The sequence below is a fragment of the Myotis daubentonii genome, chromosome 2 (genome assembly GCF_963259705.1).
Source record: "Myotis daubentonii chromosome 2, mMyoDau2.1, whole genome shotgun sequence".
Lineage (NCBI taxonomy): Eukaryota > Metazoa > Chordata > Mammalia > Chiroptera > Vespertilionidae > Myotis > Myotis daubentonii.
The window spans coordinates 194,249,578-194,272,518 of NC_081841.1; the positions used below are offsets into that span (position 1 = coordinate 194,249,578).

Genomic DNA, 22,941 nt, shown 5'->3' on the forward strand with positions numbered 1-22,941 from the left:
ATTTGAAATGAATAAAACTAAAAAAAAAAAGACCGTACCCTTTTATGTAATGATGTTTACTTTGAATTTATATTAGTTCACACAAACACTCCATCCATGCTTTTGTTCCGGCCCTCCGGTCCAGTTTAAGAACCCACTGTGGCCCTCGAGTCAAAAAGTTTGCCCACCCCTGATCCGTACCCGGGGAGCTCTCACATGCTTCCACTTCCACCCATCTCTTCTACAACTAACTCAGTTGTTTCCCTCTGCATTGCTGAGAGTGCCTTTAAAAGCAGCCTTTCTGCCCTGGCTGGGGGTTCAGTTGATTAGAGTGTCATTCCAAATCTCTCTCTAAAATAAATAAATAAAAATTTTTTGAATAGTAAAATTGCCCTTTCTGCTTCTAGTAATTTCCTTCTCTAATAAATCCTTCCTATTGTAACAAGAATGATTTTCAAAGCACACATTTAATCACATTACTTTGCTGCTTTCACACTGTGATCCCGAGGATGCCGGGGAACTAGTGAAGCGTCCGAATCCTCACATGGCCCACAAGACCTTCCATCACCGGGCCTTGCTTCCCTCTAGGAACGTTTCCAGCCTTTTCTCAACACTCTGTGCTCAAGTCACACGTGATGACTTATGTGTGGTTCCCGCACCCCAGGGCTTTCTCCTCTGGGCCTTCCAGTCCTCTGCTGGATCAGTCTCTCTGCCCCCACACACCTAACTGCTGCTCATCCTTCAAGCTTCAAAATGGACATCAAGGTCCTCCTTCACCGCCGAGGCCGGGAGAAATGCCCCTTTCTTGGACCCACGGCACTCTGGACTTATCCTTGCTGAACCTCCCATCCAGATGTGTTGCAATGACTTGCTCCTTTGTATTTGCCAATCCGATCTCAGCATCTGGGCTTCATTTGCCTTTCTATTTCCAGAGCCTAAAATAGTCTCTGAAGTACAACAGGCACATAATACATTTTTATCTAATAAGTGTATCATTGATAATTATGATATCAAATGTGTGGAGGAGCCTGTTAATATCAAGACCTGGCTGATTAGAGCCAGATGGATCCATTTATAGGTGCACCAATAAGAAGTTCACAGTAGACATCTAAGCCACTTCCCAAATCCCTGACTAGGCAACAACAATAGGGTGCTGCCAGGTTTAAAGGTGGAAAAACCGGAGTGCATTCGATGTCCTTGGTGCAGAGTGCTAAGTAGGAGAGGGACACGACATGATGTGGTCTTTAGAGACAGCAGACTGACAAGGAGAGAAGCCACGTGAGGACATCTGGAAGGCGGTCCAGTGGTGCACTTAGCTCTGCCCGAGGGGAGGGAAGGCTCCGCCCCCTCAGCTGTGAGCAGTATCCCCGGGAATATTTTTATAGACTTATCATCAAATACATCTTGGGATATGGAAAAACCCCAATTCAAAAAAACTGAGAGAATGTAAAAAAAGCTTGTTTCCAAGCCAGGATGTCTAACATTAGCTAGTTCATTAAAAAAAAAAAAAAAAAAATGAGCTGTTAGTACAAACAAACTGAAAAATCCAGGCCTGTCTGACTGATTAAGTAGTAAACTAATATAAGTTTCAGAAACTAATTCAAAGTATGTGTCCTACTCACCTTGACTCAGTTGTGTCAGCTTCCTCTATGACAGTGGTTCTCAACCTTCTGGCCCTTTAAATACAGTTCCTCATGTTGTGACCCAACCATAAAATTATTTTCATTGCTACTTCATAACTGTAATGTTGCTACTGTTATGAATCGTAATGTAAATATCTGATATGTAGGATGGTCTTAGGCAACCCCTGTGAAAGGGTTGTTCGACCGCCAAAGGGGTCGCGACCCACAGGTTGAGAACCACTGCTCTATGAAGTGTAAAACCCAGTATACTGTATTTGGACCCATTCCAGGGCAAGGTCTCACCCCCGCCCCCCAAATGTGGAGCAATATTCAAATACAAATATTCCCAAGGTCAAAGCACTCTCGAAGTGACTTGCCTGAGACAGCTTTGTTGTAGTGGCAGGCAGAAGTGGGCGGCTAAACTTCTTCTGAGACCCAATGGCTGCTGGAAACGGCGGTGCGGAAAACACAGCTGCGACACAGTTAATTTTGTTTATCCAACCTTGCATTTCATCTGGGCTCCTAGGAGAAACAGACGTGCTTGCTTATGTCAGGGCATTTCTATATCGAAGGGCATCACACCTTGCCCATGTCTCATCGCTGATTTAAATGGCACATAAAATCATTTCTTCTTCTTGGTACAACTAAAGCCCTGACAAAACTTCATTGGAGCTGAACATTTCAACAGCAATCGCCTTGGTAACGAAGGGCCCGGGACCAAAGATCATCGTATGTAAGGCTGTGATTACCCCTTAAGGACACAGAGGGGAAAAAGCGATGTCACTTGATAATAAATATTGGTTAACCTCCTTTCTGTTTGATACTTAGGCTAGGTAAAAAAAAATTAAATTAATTAAAACTAACTCATCTCTTGCAATCACCTATTTATTTGACTTTAAAATCCAACTGAGGGATACACTGATAGAGGGGATGTGAAGGGCTCCACCCATGTTGGAGGCAGTTTTGACAGTTTCTTAAAATGGTATCTATAGCCCTAGGCTGTTGGATTAGTGGTTAGAGTGTTGGCCAGGGGACTGAAGGGTCTTGGGTTCGATTCCGGACAAGGGCACAAACCTTGGTTGCAGGCTCGATCCCTGGCCCCAGTCAGGGTGTGTGCAAGAGGCAACCAATCAACGTGTCTCTCTCACATCGATGTTTCTCTCTCCCTCTCCCTTCCACTCTCTCTAAAAATAAATGGAAATAATATTCTCGGGTGAGGATTAACAACAACAACAAAAGGTATCTACAAGTCACCATATAACCCAGTAATTCAACTCCCAGCTACATATCCAAGAGAAATAAACACACACAGAGGCACAAAAAGGTTTATCTGTGAACGTTCACAGCAGCAACCTTTACAAGAGTCATAAAAAAACCCAACTCAAATGTCCATCAATTAGTAAATAAATAAACAAAATGTGGTATATATCCATGCAATAGACCACTACTCAGCAATACAGGAATACTGTATGATCCCACTTATAGAAAACGTCCAGAAAAGGCGATATTAGAGAGACAGGAAGGTGTCTGGGGTGGGGGGTGAAAATGGGGAGTGACTGTAAACTGGGCATCGGGGATCTCTTTGGGGTGATGGAGGTGTTCCAAAACGGAACTGTAGTGATGGCTGCACAAGTCTGTAAATTTGCTAAAAACCACTGAATTGTACGAATTAATTGTGAAATTAAATGGTATATATAACACATATATATGATGTTAAAAAAACCTACACAAGGATGTGGACATCATCTGATGTTATTATCATTTGTTAACTTACATGTCACCTATGCGCAGAGTCTAGAACTGACAGCAGTTAATAAATATCTGGGAACTCATAAATGAGTGGTAGGAATGATTGTGGAGCAGGATAGATTATACACCATGTATATAATCAATAAACAGAAGGTGGCCAAAATGTCAGCCAAGCTAAAATCATTTCCTGTACCAATGACTCGGAGAGAAACCCCACTAACCTGAGACCACAGGAGTTATCATCTCCTCATTGCACTGTGCCCTCTACTCTGATTTTGCTGGCTCTTTATTTCAATTGACTAATTTTGGCATCAGTTCTACATGAAGTAATTGGGATCTCCTTAGTTATTATATCTGGTATTTTAGATTGAAAATAATGTTGGGGAATAGAATAATTTGAAGGACTTTTATTACTAATAGTTGTAATTGTACATGCAGCTATAGTTCCCTTTGTGGTGTTAAAACTGTCTTCCTCCCACACTACAAAAGTCCTGTGTCACTTGGATTTCCTTGCAGCTTCCTCTTCACCGGATGTCAGCAATTTTATACCCTTGCAGGTTTGACATCCACAAATTACTTGAGCACCTGTTCTTGTTCCTATTTTTTTTTTTGGATCTTACATTGTTTTGATCAACAAGTATGCAGACTATGCAGACACTCATGCTCACTATTTTTTTTCTTAAAATATATTTTTTATTTCAGAGAGGGAGGGAGGAAGGGAGGGAGGGAGGGAGAGAGAGGGAGAGAGGGAGAGAGAGGGAGAGAGAGGGAGAGAGAGAGAGAGAGAGAGAGAGAGAGAGAGAGAGAGATCAATGATGAGCGAGAATCACTGATCTGCTCCTCCTGTGCCCTATTGGGGGTCGAGCCTGCCACTGGGGCATGTGCTCTGACCAGGAATCAAATCATGACCTCCTGGTTCATAGGTCAATGCTCAACCACTGAGCAACACCAGCTGGGCTCATGCTCACTATCTTTTTTTTTTTTTTTATTGCTTAAAGTATTACAAAGGGTATTACATATGTATCCATTTTATCCCCCCGCCCTAGACAGTCCCCTAGCCTCCCCTATCACCCAGTGTCTTATGTCCATTGGTTATGCTTATATGCATGCATACAAGTCCTTTCGTTGATCTCTTACCCCCCTACCTCCTGCCCCCCAACCCTCCCCGGCCTTCCCGCTGCAGCTCGACAATCTGTTTGAGGCAGCTCTGCCTCTGTATCTATTATTGTTCAAAAGTTTATAATGGTCTCTATTGTCCACGAATGAGTGAGATCATGTGGTACTTTTCCTTTATTGACTGGCTTATTTCACTTAGCATAATGCTCTCCAGTTCCATCCATGACGTTGCAAATGGTAAGAGTTCCTTCCTTTTTACAGCAGCATAGTATTCCATCGTGTAGATGTACCACAGTTTTCTAATCCATTCATCTACTGATGGGCACTTAGGCTGTTTCCAGATCTTAGCTATGGTGAATTGTGCTGCTATGAACATAGGGGTGCATATATCCTTTCTGATTGGTGTTTCCGGTTTCTTGGGATATATTCCTAGAAGTGGGATCACAGGGTCAAATGGGAGTTCCATTTTCAGTTTTTTAAGGAAACTCCATACTGTCTTCCATAGTGGCTGCACCAGTCTGCATTCCCACCAGCAGTGCACAAGTGTTCCTTTTTCTCCACATCCTCTCCAGCACTTGTCGTTTGATGATTTGTTGATGATAGCCAGTCTGACAGGTGTGAGATGGTACCTCATTGCTGTTTTGATTTGCATCTCTCGGATGATTAGTGACTTTGAGCATGTTTTCATATGTCTCTTGGCTTTCTGAATGTCCTCTTTTGAAAGGTGTCTATTTAGGTCCTTTGCCCATTTTTTGATTGGATTGTTTATCTTTCTTTTGTTAAGTTGTGTGAGTTCCCTATAAATTTTGGAGATTAGGCCCTTATCAGATATGTCATTGGCAAATATGTTTTCCCACACAGTGGGTTTTCTCGTTGTTTTGTTGATGGTTTCTTTTGCTGTGCAGAAGCTTTTTATTTTGATGTAGTCCCATTTGTTCATTTTTTCTTTAGTTTCAAGTGCCCTAGGAGCTGTATCAGTGAAGAAATTGCTTCGGCATATGTCTGAGATTTTCTTGCCTTTGGATTCTTCTAGAATTTTTATGGTATCCTGTCGTACATTTAAGTCCTTTATCCATTTTGAGTTTATTTTTGTGTATGGTGTAAGTTGGTGGTCTAGTTTCATTTTCTTGCATATATCTGTCCAATTTTCCCAACACCATTTATTGAAGAGACTATCTTGGCTCCATTGTATGTTCTTGCCTCCTTTGTCAAATATTAATTGAGCATATTGGTTCGGGCCGATTTCTGGGCTCTCTATTCTATTCCATTGATCTATATGCCTATTCTTGTGCCAGTACCAGGCAGTTTTGAGAACAGTGGCTTTGTAATACAACTTGATATCTGGTATTGAGATCCCACCTACTTTGTTCTTTTTCAGGATTGCTGCAGCTATTCGGGGTCTTTTTTTTATTCCAGATGAATTTTTGGAAAGTTCGTTCTAGATCTCTGAAGTATGCTGTTGGTACTTTAATGGGAAGTGCGTTGAATTTATAGATTGCTTTGGGTAGTATGGACATTTTAATGATGTTGATTCTACCAATCCATGAACACGGTATGTTCTTCCATCTGTTTATGTCTTCCTCTATGTCTTTTTTCAACGTCCTGTAGTTTTCTGAGTAGAGGTCTTTTACCTCTTTAGTTAAGTTTATTCCTAGGTAGCTTAGTTTTTTCGGTGCAATGGTAAACGGGATTGTTTTTATAATCTCTCTTTCTGAAAGTTCACTATTGGTGTATAGAAATGCCTCAGATTTCTTGGGGTTAATTTTGTATCCTGCTACATTGCCAAATTCATGTATTAAGTCTAGTAGCTTTTTGATGGAATCTCTAGGGTTTTGTATGTATAATATCATGTCGTCTGCAAATAAGGACAGTTTTACTTCCTCTTTTCCAATTTGGATGCCTTTTATTTCTTCTTCTTGCCGAATTGCAATGGCTAACACTTCCAGTACTATGTTGAACAGGAGTGGTGAGAGGGGGCATCCCTGTCTTGTTCCTGTTCTTAGGGGAAATGGTGTTAGTTTTTGTCCATTGAGTATGATGTTGGCTGTGGGCCTGTCATATATGGCTTTTATTATGTTGAGGTATGATCCTTCTACTCCCACCTTGCTGAGAGTTTTTATCAAAAATGGGTGTTGAATTTTGTCAAATGCTTTTTCTGCATCAATTGATATGACCATGTGGTTTTTTTCTTTCAATTTGTTTATGTGATGTATCACGTTTATTGATTTGCGGATATTGTACCATCCTTGCATCCCTGGGATAAATCCTACTTGGTCATGGTGTATGATCTTTCTGATGTACTGCTGGATCCGATTTGCTAAGATTTTGTTGAGGATTTTGGCATCTATGTTCATGAGGGATATTGGCCTGTAATTCTCTTTCATTGTGTTGTCTTTACCTGGTTTTGGTATTAGGGTGATGCTGGCTTCATAGAATGAGCTTGGAAGTGTTCCTTCCTCTTGAATTTTTTGTAGTAGTCTGAGGAGGATAGGTTTTAGTTCTTCCTTGAATGTTTGGTAAAACTCCCCTGTGAAGCCGTCTGGTCCTGGGCTTTTGTTTGATGGAAGCTTTTTGATGACTGCTTCAATTTCTTCCATAGTTATTGGCCTGTTGAGATTTTTAGATTCTTCCTGATTGAGTTTTGGAATGCTGTATTTTTCTAGGAATTTGTCCATTTCCTCCAGGTTGTCTAGTTTGTTGGAGTAAAGCTGTCCATAGTATTTTTTAACAATCATTTGTATTTCTGTGGGGTCTGTTGTTATTTCGCCTCTATCGTTTCTGATTTTATTTATTTGGGTCCTCTCTCTCTGCTTCTTGGTGAGTCTGGCTAGAGGTTTATCAATCTTGTTTATCCTTTCAAAGAACCAGCTCTTGGTTTCATTGATTTTCTGTATTGTTTTTTTGGTCTCTATGTCATTTATTTCTGCTCTAATCTTTATTATCTCCTTCCTTCTGCTCACTCTGGGGTTTTCTTGTTGCTCTCTTTCTAATTCTTTGAGTTGTAGAGTTAGATGATTTACTACCATTTTTTCTTGTTTTTTGAGATAGGCCTGTAGAGCTATAAACTTCCCTCTCAGGACTGCTTTCAATGTGTCCCATAGGTTTTGGATTGTTGTGTTTTCATTGTCATTAGTTTCCAGGATGTTTTTAATTTCTTCTTTGATCTCATTGGTAACCCAATCAATATTTAGTAGCATGCTATTCAGCTTCCAGGTGTTTGAGTATTTTGGGTTGTTTTTATTGTAGTTTATTTCTAATATTATGCCATCGTGGTCTGCGAAGACGCTTTTTATGATTTCAATCTTCTTGAATTTGGGGATACTTTGCTTGTGACCCAATATGTGGTCTATTTTTGAATATGTCCCATGAGCACCTGAGAAGAACGTATATTCTCTGGCTTTGGGGTGAAGTGTTCTGAAGATGTCTATTAAGTCCATCTGATCTAGTGAGTCATTTAGGATTGCTGTATCTTTGCTGATTGTTTGTCTATAGGACTTATCCAGTGCTGTCAATGGTGTATTAAAGTCCCCTACTATGATTGTATTGTTGTCGATCTCTCCTTTGATATTTTCCAGGAGTTTTTTTATGAATTTGGGTGCTCCTACATTGGGTGCATATATGTTTACCAGGGTTATATCTTCTTGTTGTATTGATCCCTTTAGTATTATGAAGTGGCCTTCCTTATCTCTTGTTAAGGCCTTCACTTTGAGGTCTATTTTGTCCGATATAAGTATTGCTACCCCAGCTTTCTTTTCCTTTCCATTTGCCTGAAAGATATTTTTCCATCCTTTCACTTTCAGTCTGTGTGAGTCCCTTCTAATGAGGTGGGTTTCTTGTAGACAGCAGATGTATGGGTCATGTTTTTTTATCCATTCAGCCACTCGATGTCTTTTGGTTGGAGCATTTAGTCCGTTTACGTTTAAAGTTATTATTGAAAGGTACTTGTTTGTAGCCATTTCTTTTTTTGTGTGTGTGTGGCTGTTTTCTTTCTGAGCTTTTTATTTCTTCTTTTTATACCAGTCCCTTTAGCATTCCTTGCATTGCTGGCTTGGTGGTGACAAACTCCCTTAGTCTTTTTTTGTCTGTGAAGCTTCTTATTTCCCCTTCAAGTTTGAATGATAGCCTTGCTGGATAGAGTATTCTTGGATTCAGTCCTTTGCTTTGCATCACTTTGTAAATTTCAGTCCATTCTTTTCTGGCCTGATGTGTTTCTGTTGAGAAGTCATTTGACAATCTAATGGGAGATCCCTTGTATGTAACTTTCCGTCTCTCTCTTGCAGCCTGTAAGATTCTCTCTTTGTCCTGAACATTTGCCATGGTGATTATGATGTGTCTTGGTGTGGGTCTTTTCGGGTTCACCTTGTTTGGGACTCTCTGGGCTTGTGTGACTTTTTTCTTCCCCACCTCAGGAAAGTTTTCTGATATTATTTCTTCGAGTAGGTTTTCTAATCCTTGTTCATCCTTCTGTTGTTCTGGTACTCCTATTATTCGTATGTTGTTTCGTTTCATGTTGTCCCAAAGCTCCCTTAGGCTCTCCTCCTGTCTTTTAATTTTTTTCTCCAATTGCAGTACATTTTGGGTGTGTTTTGCTTCCTTGTCTTCTAATTCACTTATTCGGTCCTCCGCTTCTCCTAGTCTACTGTTGATACTTTCAATGGAGTTTTTCATTGCAGCTATATCACTCTTCATTTCTTCTTGGGTCTTACTTAGGTTGTTGATTTTTTCATCTGTTTCTTCTAGCTTCTTCCATATGTTATCGATTTTTTCATCTGTTTCTTCTTGCTTCTTGCAGAGGTTGTCGATTTTTTCCTCCATCCGGTTTATGCACTCTAGGATCCTTATTCTGAATTCTTTATCTGTCATGTTGCATGCCTCTGTATTACTTAGCTGCTTTTCTGGAGAGTCCTCCTTCTCTTTCCTTTGGGGGTTTCTTTGTCTACCCATGTTTGATCTCACTGACATATCTAGACGTTGAGTTGTTCAGTGGTTGCTCCCTTGGTGGCAGTGACTCCTTGGTCTGTGGTTGCTCTTCGGGCGGTTGCGGTAGCTGCTGCTCTTCAGTTGGCAGCAGCTCCTCTGGTGGGTGCTGTTCACAGCTGTGGTGGCTCTTCCGGCTGGTGGGGCGAGGTTTCACGTACAGCTGCTGTTCCTCAGCAGAGGATGAGGTGCTCAGGAGGTTGCTGTTGCTTGGATCTGCTGCGTTGATTTAAAGGCACAAAATACAACACAACAAGGCACCACGTACCAGGCACTATACACAAATATATTCACGATATTAATAACCCCAATTAAAGGTGACCACCTGAATTAAGAGAATTAGGGGATAAGGAAGAAGGAAGAGAAAAAGATAAAAGAGAAAAAGGAAAAGAAAAGTAGGGACCAAAAAAAGGGAGTGCAAAAATGAAATTGGGAAAAAGGAAGGGGGAAAATAAAAGCGAGAAAAGAAAAGAAAAAAAAAAAAGAGCAAAAAGAGAGAATGAAGTGGAAGAGGGAAGAGACTTTTTATATGAAGAGAATACTCCTATAGAACAGCCATTAATCCCAACAAATTCCAGCAACAGCTCCCTGGATATGAATGCAAACTAGAAACAACCAATAATATAACGATGAAAATAGAATGGTGAACACTAATCCCAAAATAAAATAAAGAAAAAATAAAATGGCACTTTAAAAAATGGTAAAATGGTAGCAGTAATAATACTGGTTAAAAATAAGAAGGTAGTAATCAAAAGGGTAAAGTCAGGTGATGGAAAAAGAAGAAAAGAAAAAAAAAAGAACAGAAAAAAAAGAATGAAAAAAAATTGGTTTCTTAGTTAAAAAGTGAAAAAAGAAAAAAAATTGCAGTAGTGGAGGTCCTTCGTTTCTTCTATTCTTCAGTGTGGCTCGCCTTAGACCTTCCAGGTATTCAGGAGAGTGTTGAGTTTCCCTGCGATATACTGTTCCTCTGTGTTGTAAACCACAGTCCTTATTTTAAAGCATGCCGCATTTATTTCCCAGACTGCCTTATTTTGTGTTTAGCAAAGAGTCCAGTTTGTGGGTCAGCCTCTGGGTGGCAGTGTTCTGGGGTTGGCCTCTGAGGCTATAGGGCCTCTCTGTCCAGTGGAAGTTCACTGCCCAGAGCTGACTGCGTAATAGTTAGTTACCGGCGCTGTGTTGTTGCTGGGATTGAAAATCCCCCTATAGGCCAGACCCTGTTAACTCCCAGGGACTGATCAGGTTATCTTAATCCTTGATCTCGTACAGGGTGGAATCTGGGTGTGGCTGTGCTCCTTGCCTGGGGGCTGGGGGGAGGAGACTCACTCTCAGGAGCGGGTGGCTGCCCCAGTCCTGGGCTCAGGGGTGTCTCAGCACTCAATTCACTACCACCTCTCCCGGCTCCCCCTCTTTCCCCAGTCTCTCCCCAGATTCCACTCCTCAGCACACTCTCCCTCTCTTCAGCACAGGTGAGTGTCTGTATCCGAAATGTCCCATGAACAGGATTCAGTGAAAACAAACAAACAAATGCAGGCCGCGGAAACGGGGAAGGCTTGGTTTCTGTAAGCTTCTTCTCTTACCGGGACTGCATGGTCAGGTCAGCTCTTCAGGCTGCCCCCTTTAGGCTCAGTCCTCCGTGGTCACAGAACCCAGCTCTCAATTTCCCTGGCGGCGCCAGGAATCCCGCGGTTCTCCTTTCCCCCGTCAGGGGCTGTGCCTGTCCCAGGGGACGCGGCTGTCTGCCACGCGGTCTCCCTCCGGCTCTCTGGGCTCAGAGGTCTGGCAAACTTTCCTGCCCAAATCCCTGGGTTTTTTTACCTTTCCAGGGGAGTTCTGCTCTTCCCGGCTGCAAAGCCTCTCACCAGCTGAGCAATTTCACCAATTCGGTGTGAGTGTTACTAGCTTCAGCTGCTCGCTCCCCATGCTCACTATCTTGATGTCAAATTTGAACCTGGGTGCCAAATGTGGTCCCTCGGCAGGGCTATGCTGAGTGGTTCTGCAGTCACGTTCAGGCTGACAATTAACACTGCCTGCCATGAACACATGCCATGCGAGCTCCTGTTACAATTCCTGTTCTAGGGGCTCAGCTCTGAAAATCCAGTTTCTCACCCACACCCAGAATTCTCCATGTGGGATGCTCCACGTCTAACCCAAAGGCTGGCACGGACCCTTCATTAAACTGGCAATCCATCCTACTTCGTTGCCCACAGTATGATTTCATCTTCTCCTCCTAGTTTAATCACAGAGTTGAGCTCAGGAGGAGAGAAAAGAGAGGATGAGTGGAAATCTACACTTACCATTGAACATTTTCTATGTGCCAGACACTGAGTGAGGTACTTTGTACATTTGATCTCTTCAATTCTCATAAAAACTCTACGAGATACAGATTGTCATCTACACTGGTGACAAGCTGAGGTTCCAAGAGGTTAAATTACATGTGAGGACAAAGGGCTAGGAAATGGTGACTGGCAGCCAGGCTTACTGTACTCACTGTGTGACAGGCCTTATGCACTAAAACCCTTGTGTTTTATTCATGCGGATACGAAGTTCTAGTGATGGCAAGTGGGCGACTAAATGTCACAGGGCTACTGTGTAGCAAACAAAACGCCTGAGCCCAGGGTTTCTATTTCTTATTCGAGTTTTCTTAGGTGGCTATCTCTCTAATGTAAACAATGGCTTTGACTCCAACTCAAAAAATTCCCCCTGCGGATCCTGATTCTCTTCTCAGTATAAAGTGGTGCTATGCAAACTAAGAAACAAGAGGAAACCAAACCAACAAAACATACTGAGCCTGAAAGAGCAAGACCCTCCAGTCCGCAGTCTTCAGTTTAAACACATTGGGCTTCTTCTCGTAGTCCGTGGCCTTGGACGCCAGAGCGTGGTGCACACTCACTGCATTTTTCAAGTCCTCTTCCGACAGAGACTTTTCCGGCTTATACTCATCCTGCAGGCGGATACAGAAGAAACAAAGAGGAGAGCATGCTCAGATCCCACCTCTTTATAAATCGTGGAAATACAAGGAAAGGATCTGAAACGTTCATGACGGTGCGTGAAAAGAGTAAAATGAATAGTGAGTGAAGACAACTCCTTGCTACTTCATAAACATCACAAAACATCCTGTTGTTTGGAAAGTGTGCTCAGAATGAGAAAATACACTTTACCTAAGGGGCACTCTGTAAAAGGTGATATGTCATAATTAAGGTAAATAGCTAAAGAAGGCTGAAGATAAAATATCACGGACGTTTTGTGGTGACTTGAAGTGAAGCTAGTTACACAGTTAGGATGATGTGGTTTCAGGAATAAATGGACAAAAGCTTTCAGATACCCATCAACAGAATTACATGGATGGTGAAAGCCACTGTTTTCCTTGCTCTAAAGACACTATATGGGAGTGGGGTGGGGGGTGGGGGAGAAGAGGTCAATGGGGAGAAAAGGGGGCATCTGTAACACTACAACAATAAAAATAGATTAAAAAATAAAGTTAAAAAGGGTGAGATAAGTGAAAAAATAATAAAGACACTACGTTTTCCTGCTACTTTCTTTTGAGGCTAATATTATCAAAAGAACAGTGAACAGTAAAATGAAATGATTTCTCCAGCTGTTCTCTGGAAGACAAGAGGAAAATCACTTTAATAATCAGGAGAAAGCTTAGCACTATTATCGTAAATTTGAAAAATGGGTAAAATGACATAAAAAGGAAGATGTCATGTATAGATGCAGTTTTATCTTTGGGCATGATCTATAAGTTAATAGAATTTATAAAGGTTTTTTTGCATGGCTTCCCTCCAAACATAAATTTGAAAACGCAACCAGTAGAATAAAAATTTAAAACAAATTTGATTCTTTTATTACTATTATTATTATATCCAATAGTTTTCCTGGATGGTGGTGGTGGCTGTAATTCTTATTCTATATAGTAGTTTTCCTGGGCCCATTAGAATTAGAAAAGGCCTCAAAACTAATGTAAATATAGTAAACATTACAAACTGTTACAGGAGATGTTTTCTAGTGTTTAAAGTCCTCTTTTCCCCCTTCCCATATTTTATCAGATATGATGCTAAACTTGCACTTCTGTAAAGAGCACACACACATGCATGCGCACACACACACACGCACACGTGTGCGCAACTCACTTTCTAATTAGTAGTAAAAGCCTAAAGGAAGACATCAACACTACCACAGGATAGTTTTCTAAATTTTCTAAAAAATTACAATTAGACTTTCCCATACCTTCTCCCCTTCTCCCCATCCCCTCCACAAATCAAGCAATAATTCAAATGTACTATTACTGTCATTTCAAACTGAGTCAGCAATAAACAGCATCTGTTTATCCATAATGACAAGCATGTCAAACTCAAAGGCTAACACAGGCCAAATAAACAAGGTTTAAGTTCATGTGGGCTGGAAAAAAGAACAAACGCTTCAATTTTCATAGAAGCGTCTGTTATTTCGATAGAGACATGCTGAATACAAAGGGCTGAAATAAATGAGTAATGGTTAACATAAAATAATAGAACATTTAAAAAATTAATATTTTTCTTGAACTTACCAGACACTGAATAACTGCACAAATTTTAATAAGCGTAATGCAAATAAACCTATTTTTCTTGTTCTCTGAAAGAGAAATATTTCCTGTTGCACACACCAAACAAGTCAGTCCAAGACTAATGACATGGCAATCGGCTGCTAAAATATTCCCTGCTAGTATTAGTGGAGAGAAATGGTGCACCTGCGCGTAAGGTGCATAAGAGAAATGAATGTAACACGATTATAGTAATCAGTCATTAGCGAACATTGTAGTTTGTTATTAATAATTATGTATACCAGGATACTGTAAAAATTAAGTTACAAAATTTTTATTAAAACGTTTCTTACATACCGTTATATTGGCTGGGCCCCAAAAATATTCTTTGTGGGCCGCGAATTTGACATACTTGCTTAATGATTATTGTTAGTGCTAAGAGACAAAGGTAGGGATTATCCAAAATACACAGCACATTTTCTCCTCTGTTCCTCTTTGGGACCACATCCAAATAAAAAGCTTCTGCACAGCAAAAGAAACCATCAGCGAAATGAAAAGGGAACTCACTGTATGGGAGAACGTATTTGCCAATGATATATCTGATAAGGGCTTAATTTCCAAAATATATAAGGAACTCATACAACTTAACAAAAGAAGACAAACCAATTAAAAAATGGGCAAAGGATCTAAATACACACTTCTCCAAAGTGGATACACAGAAGGCCAAGAAACATGAAAAAAATGCTCAAAGTCAGTAATCATCAGAGAGATTCAAATTAAAACAATGAAATATTAACTCACACCTGTCAGAATGGCTACCATCAACAAATCAACAAATGACAAGTGCTGGCGAGGATGTGGAGAAAAGGGAACTGGTACACTGCTGGTGGGAATGCTGGTGGCAGCCACTGTGGAAAATAGTATGGAGTTCTCTCAAAAATTAAAAATGGAACTGCCATTTGACCCAGTGATCCCACTTCTAGGAATATATCCTAAGAATCCTGAAATACCAAGCAGAAAGAATATATGCACCCCTATGTTCATAGCAGTGCTATTTACAATAGCTAAGATCTGGAAACAGCCTGAGTTCCCATCAGTAGATGAGTGGATAAAAAAGCTGTGGTACATTTACAACATGGAATACTATGCAGGTATACAAAAGAAGGATCTCTTACCCTTTGAGACAGCATGGAGGGACCTGGAGAGTATTATACTAAGCAAAATAAGCCAGTCAGAGAAAGACAAGGATCACATGAAATCACTCATATGTGGAATCTAGTGAACAAAATAAAATGATGAACAGAATAGATCCAGAGACACAGAAGCATGGAACAGACTGAAGAATCTCAGAGAGAAGGTGTGGGTGGGTGGGTAGGTGGGAGAGATTAACTGGGGAACTTTTATGTGTATATACATAATCCATGGGCACAGGCATTAGTTGTGGTGAAGGCCTGGGGGTGGGGTGGTGCAGGATGGAAGGGGAGGTTAATGGGGGGGGGGGCGCGGAAGAGTGGGGACATCTATAATACTTTCAACAATAAAGATGTTTAAAAAAATAAAATAGAAAAAAATACACAGTAAATTCCAATAGCAATATAAAGACTGCTTAAATTTATAACTTCAAGATGGCAACAAGTCTATTTTATTAGGCCTCAGAAATATAAAACTGTTGTTAACAGTAAGTTTTCTAGAGAGATATGATGAATAAAGGAGCACAAAAAGAAATCTTTAAATATAATATAGTTACATGTATCTGTTCTTCTGTAATGACCTTTAATGCATAAAACTATAGTCTACTTATGTCTTGGGGTTTTATCTTTTCTAAATGAGATGTTTATCAGGGCCTTAGCATTCCAAAGACTCACAAATCTCCTCCCAGGGGAACTGTTTTAGTGTAGGAGTACCTACTAGAGGTAGCATGACTTTGAAACCCTCTCCAGCCTTATGATGATGCTGTAACAGAAACCTGAAGAGCTGGCCACCCACTCAACTTAACCACTTGGTTCCAGACAGGAATCTGAGGGGGCTAAATGACCAGGCCAGAATTATCTTCATAGAATTGACATGATACTTCCATTTCCATACATACTGATCTCTAATACACCTGATATTTGAGTTTGCACAGAGATCAGCCTAGAAATTTGTATGTACCATTTTAGATGTTCTGGGTCCATGATTTGGGCTTTTATCTTCATTCTTTATATTAGTTTCTTTTGATTAATTTTTCTTGTTTGAATTTAGGATTATTACTTAGCTCTTTTTCATATTCTTTAGGAAAATTTAAGGCTACTTTTTTTTCTCTGGCTACAGGTTACACAAAGTTGAGAATGAAGAGTATGTTTTTATTATTCTCTAGATAGTTTGTAGTTTTATTTTTTGATCTTAGTCATGCCTAGAATGTGTTTCTCAAATTTAAAGTATCTAAATTTTTAGTTATTTATCATTATATATTTCTAATTTTATTGGCTTGTGACCAGAGAACATGGTCTGTAAAATCTATTTTATTTCCTCAAAATTTGTTAAGGTTAATTTATTAAGGTTTTCCAACTACATCTTTGACTTTGTTAATGTTCCACAAACATACAAAATAAGTTTATTTCTTGAGGGATGAGTGTATATTTATATTCAAGTTTATTGATTCAATTCCTCCATTACATTATTTTTTCTACCACTTCAATCTCTTGAGACAAGTATATTAATTTCTTTTTTCCACTATATCATATTTTAAGTTCCTCTTGCATTTCCAACAACTTTGTCCTACATTTAAAAAAACATGTTTGCATTGACTTGTTTTTGGAGAGAGAAAGGGAGAGGGAGAGAAAAACATCCATGCGAGAGAAACATCAATCAGGTGTCTCCTGCATGGCCCTACTGGATATCAAGTCTCTAACCTAGGCATGTGCTCTGATCGGGAATCAAACCAGTGACCTCTTGGTACATTGGATGACACTCAACCAACTAAGCCACAGTGGCCAGGGCTTGTTCTACGTTTTAGTTGCTATGTTGTTTGTGTATTTAGGTTTATGACTGTTATCTTCCTTATAACTATGTGATACTTATTATTTTAAAATGTTCTTTTTCGGGTTTAGTGCTTAGTTACATAAGATGGAAACTTATAAGCTCCTCTCATCAAAATGCTCTATTTCTCTGCTGCTTGTTTATGTCAACAAGAAAAACTTTTAAAATGGTTTAAATTCCCTCCTGCTAATGGTTTCAATTCCTTCCCATTAATCCTAAATTTTCCTGAAATAGTTTAGTATGTTTTATTCTGCAATCATATTAAGATTATCTTGTATTATGCATTTTCTACTAGAAGAAACCTTATTTTGCACTTATATTACATATTCCCTGACTCTCTCTTTATTCTTTTAGATTTGTGTCCACTTTCATTGCTCACCTACTTTCTATCTTTTTCTCCATTCTGAGGTGTCTTTCCTCATCCCTCTGCTATTTTATCTCCTTTCAAGTATTTTTCTCAGGTAGGTGATATATATTCTAGTTCATATTTTCAAATATCTTTCATCTTCTTTGACATGTATTAGAAGATGTATTAGAATTCTTGGTTGCATTCCTTTTCCACTCATTGGTCTATAGTTGCTACTTTACTGTCCTCTACTTTCCAGTTTTACAAAAGTCTAAAGCCAGTCTGGTTCTTATTTCCTTTTCTTATGTTTGGTGTTAGGGATCTCATAGGGGCTTCTTTTTATCCTTGGAATTCAGAAATTTTTGCTAGGCTATGCCTTAATATTCTCATCCATCCAGTCTGGAACTAAAAAATTTCCACTCTAACTCTCCCTTATACAATCATTCACTTAGGCTGCTAACTGCTGCTAGGAATAACCCATTTGTGCAGACATGTGCCAACACAGATTTATGGTCTCCTGCTAGGGTTGTACCCAGTGCGATTCTTTTACCCGTCCACAATAATCTCTGTGTTCCATTCTACCAAATGCTCACCATTCTTTTCAACAGCCCTCACTTACCACAACTGTGGTTAAGAACATGGGTAAAACATGGAGTAAGAACCAGCCAGGCTCACAGGCTAGCTCTGATTTAATACTGAATTTCTCTGTGGCCTTAGACAGGTTAAACTCATTAAGCCTTGCTTTCTTTAAGTGGCGATGACATCTTCCTTAGAGTTGAAGGATGAAGTTAAATGACATACTGTTGCTTCTTAAATGCAATGTTTCACAATGTATAGTAAGCTCTCAAATGCTAGTTGGTATAATTTCTAATCATTTCTTATTAGCATACAGGTTGACCTTGTATTTTATAAGGTCAATGTTGTAAATATCAAACTTTTTACTTACATAACCTATACACACCTGTATTTTATGACCTTTATCTTTTATCCTCCTAATGTAGCAAAATCCTGATCACGGCTAATCCTGAGATCAACCTCCTCATTGGTTATTATATTTCCTCCATATTTTTAATTGTTCTCTACCTACTGGCTTCTTCCCTATAGCCTATAAATACACTCAAGTTCTCTCTTACCTTTGTAAGTTAATAGTCCCTCCTGAACACTGCTTTCTCCTCTAGCTGTCACCTCTCTCTCTGCCTTTATACATGATGAGTTAGTAGTCCACATTAGTTGTTTTTATACATTAATTTCTAGTTTACTCTTTAACCCACTGAGACCTGGAGTCCATGTCTACACTTCATTGAAACTTCTTTGGCAAAGGTCAGCAGTGACCTCCTAATTGCAAAACTCAATAGATTTTTTTCAGTTCTCATCTTACAGCGCCCAAGGGAGTCAACAATATTCTTGAAATTCTTCCTTGGCTTCTTGTTACAACAACACCCTGCTGGACTGTCTCCTACCGCTTTGACTGTGACTTCGCTATGTCCTCTTTAGCCTGTCCTTCAGATGTTAGTTCTGCCACTGGCCTTCATCCCTTCTCATTCTATTAGTTCCCCTTGGGATGATCACAGCTACTGTTATTTAAACTCCCACACAGATCATGATGTCTAACAAACTGCTATAGATGATTAAGAAACACAAGAACAACGGATAGCTATTGCTACTGGAAGCCTTAACCCTTGCACTTGGAGCATATTCTTTCTGCTGTCATTTTCATTTAAAACCAAGCTGATATTTTCAGACTTCTCTAAAAGTGAAAGAATGTAACACTTATTAAAGCCCTAAGTAAAAGCTGAGTAACTTGTCAAGTTGGAAGAATTGTGCCACTGCTTTTGATTTCAAGGCGGTTTCCTAAACTCTGAGATACACTACCTGCTTACCTTACAGCAGAAGGAAAATATTACACAGGACGGAAAAGGAAGGCAAGATCTATTTAATTAGGAGGAAACCAAAGTCAAAGAATTTTACGTTTAACAAGTTTCTGCTTTTTTAGTTGATAGTAATATCTTATTTTAAAGACCAACAAAATACGTTGGAATTCTGAATTCCCTCATGAAAATGAAACTCCAAATCCATAAAAAAATGAGCAAAACCCAGGGTAGATTGGAAACATTAGGGTTGGCAATTGTATAAAAAGAAATGATTTCATTTTACAGAGTTCATTCTTACATCTTTATTTTTCACTGCTTAAAGTAGAAGACAGTGTTTAAATGATAAAACTGGGAAGGAAGAAATAGGGATAAATTACTGCAATCAAACCATTTCAAACCCAAGACTCTTGGCTGTGCAAACTAAATGTGAAACACAGAGCAAGATACATTCAATCAAGAAATTTTCAATAAGAAAATGCTCCATGACATCTAATTACCATCCATTCTCTGAAACAAATAAAAGGTGATAAAAGCACGCTTCTCTCCCCTGTGTACAACTCCGATCAGCATCTTTTTATCTGGTATGATTCATCAGAGCATCCCACCAACCTAACAAGCACCACAAATGTGAGTTCACAATGCTATTTATTTTAAATTCATTTAAAGCATGAAATAAAAAGCTTTCCCCCTAAAAAGCTTGTTAATTGAACCTCTTGTGAAACTGAATCATAACACACCAACACAAAAAAACCATCTACAGCGGCACAAACAATTGGCCTCAGTCTGAAACATGTACTCTCAGGTGAATATAAAGTCCAATTTGGAAAGTGACCAAATTTCAAAAGAAATCCATCAACATCAAGTAAGAACATGCTATAATTCCAATTTTCAAAGTATTACTTACTTCGTGTCTTATTAAATAGATAAAATTTCGATACCTAATTCAAAGAATGTAAAACAAAGTTAAAATGGTCTTGATTTGCCCTGAGAGAACATAGAGAGGGGAACTCAGAACACATTCTTGCTTGAAGCTGAGGCTACCTATAAAAATGCCAGCAATTACAGTAAACTGGATCCTAAACTATTAATTCCTGATTCTTAAAAAGGTATTAAAAGTATTTTCATCATTTGGTTTTTAAAAACACATTTTAAAGTATTTCTGGTTAGATATCTTTCTAAAACTCATTCAGCTTCATTTTTCTTGCACTAGGGAGTGCAGAAAGTACTATATTTCCACAAATCTGAAAACAAGGAGTCAAGCAGATCAAATAAAGGCATGTTTTGCCCGTCAATTAATCATATATTTGCAAATCATCTATTTACAGAATTTTAAACCTGAAAGGAGCCTAAAGGATCATTTCATCTAATTTTCTCATATTAGGAAAGCAATTTTAGAGTCAGAAAAATATGTCCTATATTACTGTACTAAGGAAAATTAAGAGAGGATAACTAAGTTAAAATCAAAGGATTCAAAATGCTTGTATTATTTGCTCAGCTAACCTCCCGTGCTGCCATGATGTGGAGGCAGGAGCAGGGCTTCTGCCTCATGACCTTCCTGGGTCACACAGAGGGCGCCTCGCAGACACAGCAGCACTCCAGGGACTTGACCTGCTTTCTCAATAAGGCCCCGACTTCAGTGAGGACATTTTCTAGGATAAATCCGGTGAGTGAACCAGAAAGTTATGATTTATCTTTTTAATGATTACACATCAAAAGAGTTTGGGCTGATAACTGGAAGAGAGCTGGAGCTGATAACTGTCAGCAGCCCTTCCGGAAGATGATAGGATTCCTGACTCACTATCTGAAGACAGTTAAGTCTTAAAGTTTTAAGCAGAAATCAAACCTCAGCATCCTTCCATACTTTGTCCACACTTCGGATGCAGAGTTCAGAGTTTATGGTGAAAGGCTACCCGCTGCTGACCTCTGGGCTGCAGGGTCCTCTAACATTCTGTGAAAGGCTGCACGTGTCACTGTCTGTCACCATGTGGAGGTGTCTGTCCACCAGCCAGCCTACCACCACTCTGTTCAGAGCCCTGTGAGACCAAATGAAGGTCTAATCCATGTTTCCCTCTGCAACTTTCCCAGGGCAGCTGTGGGCGTGAGATTTACTGAAAGGGAGGGAGGGAGGAAGCCAGGGATGGAGAGCAAAGCCCTCAGAGGGAACTGAGCAGCAAACAGGAAAGGAGGCTTGATTTCTGGACCCATCTCACACCCAGAGAAGCCACAAAACACTGCATCACCCCACGTGGGGACAGAACAGTTCTTTAGAGGAATAAGCCAGTTTGTGTCTGCTAGAGATCAGAACTGGAGTTGTGGTTTTAGACAGAAACCTGCAGAGTAGAGCTCATATATGTCTTGTGGCTGCTGCTCCTCGGACCGGGGTGGGCTGCTGCTGCTCCTCGAATGGGCACTCATATATGTCTTAAACCCCAGAGACAAGGTGTGTCTAAGATGCAATGTCTTCTTATAAATTTATAGTTTTTATAAATATGATTATGTCTAAATCTCTTTTACATATGGTCACACATTCTGCTGGACTGGGCCACTCACCTATTTTATGACTAATGACAACTTGGCCATGATCATTATTCTCCCAAGAGAACATGGCTTCAAAGCCTAGTTAACTGACGTTTAAGCATTTTCCATTGCTGCAGAGAATGAGAGGGACCACATGGCTTTTTAAGGGTGAAAGGGCACGGAGCCGACAGTTTCGCAAGAGGAAGTAACCATGCCCTCCCTGAGCAGGCAGGAAAGCCTTTTCTGTTGGGGCCCAGGCCAGTGATCAGCCGGCGCCTTGCACTATGGGTATTTGGCACATCAGCCCCAGAATGGCTGCCATCCTCCCAGTCTGGGGGTCTTGAATCTCCAGTATCTTCATTGTGCCAGTCCAGTTCACACTCTGGATGTCACCTATACCTCAAACGTGGCAAAAACCAAACCCAACCAAACCAAACCAAACCAAACCAAACCACACCCCTCTCCCAATCAGACTTAAAAAGGAAACCATATAGGCAGTTGGAACAAATCTCTCTTCCAAGTAACCCAAGAAATGAAGAGAAGATTTTGCATGAAAGACACAGTCCTCAAAATATAGTGACAACAAACTAAATTTTTAGAGAACAAACTGATTTTTTACTGACAAAAGACATGATTACTCTCAACCATTACATCGGTCACCTGGCAATTTATTTTAAGCTAACATAGCTCAGTTTTGTCATAACCAGACCTGTAACGAGAATACTATCATAAAGTTATAATAAAATGGTTTCCAGAAAACGCCAGAGACTGACACAAAGCTTACACCAGACACCCACGGAACTTCTCAAGCTAAGTGACAGCAAAGACTCAGCCAAGCATTTGGACAACAGATGACTCACTCTCTGTTGACAAGCAGATATGGAGTGAATATCCAGTGTCAATGACAATGGATCATCAGGACCAACAGGAATTTAATCACTTTATTATCAATTCATAGCAATTTCAAAATTGTAAAGCACATATGAACTGTATTACATTAAAATGATACAATTAGGCTTCTCTGCCACAAACACTTAATCTAAGTGACTGTTCAACCACTTGGCCAGTAGCTATCAGGCGCATTGACCACCAGGGGGCAGATGCTCAACACACAGGCATAGAAACATGAAACATGATGAATCTCAGAGACAAGGGGGGAGTGGGGAAGGCAGGAAGAGATTAACCAAAGATCTTACATGCATACTAGAGGCCCGGTGCATATGTACC

General features: G+C 39.9%; 1 protein-coding gene across 6 annotated transcripts in view; it reads right to left on the reverse strand.

Moving 5' to 3' along the window:
- Window positions 1–22,941, reverse strand: part of PSD3 (pleckstrin and Sec7 domain containing 3) — a 526,912-nt gene that overhangs the window by 34,857 nt on the left and 469,114 nt on the right. For all 6 annotated transcript variants that reach the window (XM_059685223.1, XM_059685224.1, XM_059685226.1 and 3 more), the window contains 2 exons: window positions 12,227–12,384; window positions 1,979–2,123 (listed from right to left, as the gene is read on the reverse strand). In XM_059685223.1, coding sequence (XP_059541206.1) covers window positions 1,979–2,123; window positions 12,227–12,384 — 303 coding nt within the window. The remainder of the gene's footprint in view (window positions 1–1,978; window positions 2,124–12,226; window positions 12,385–22,941) is intronic.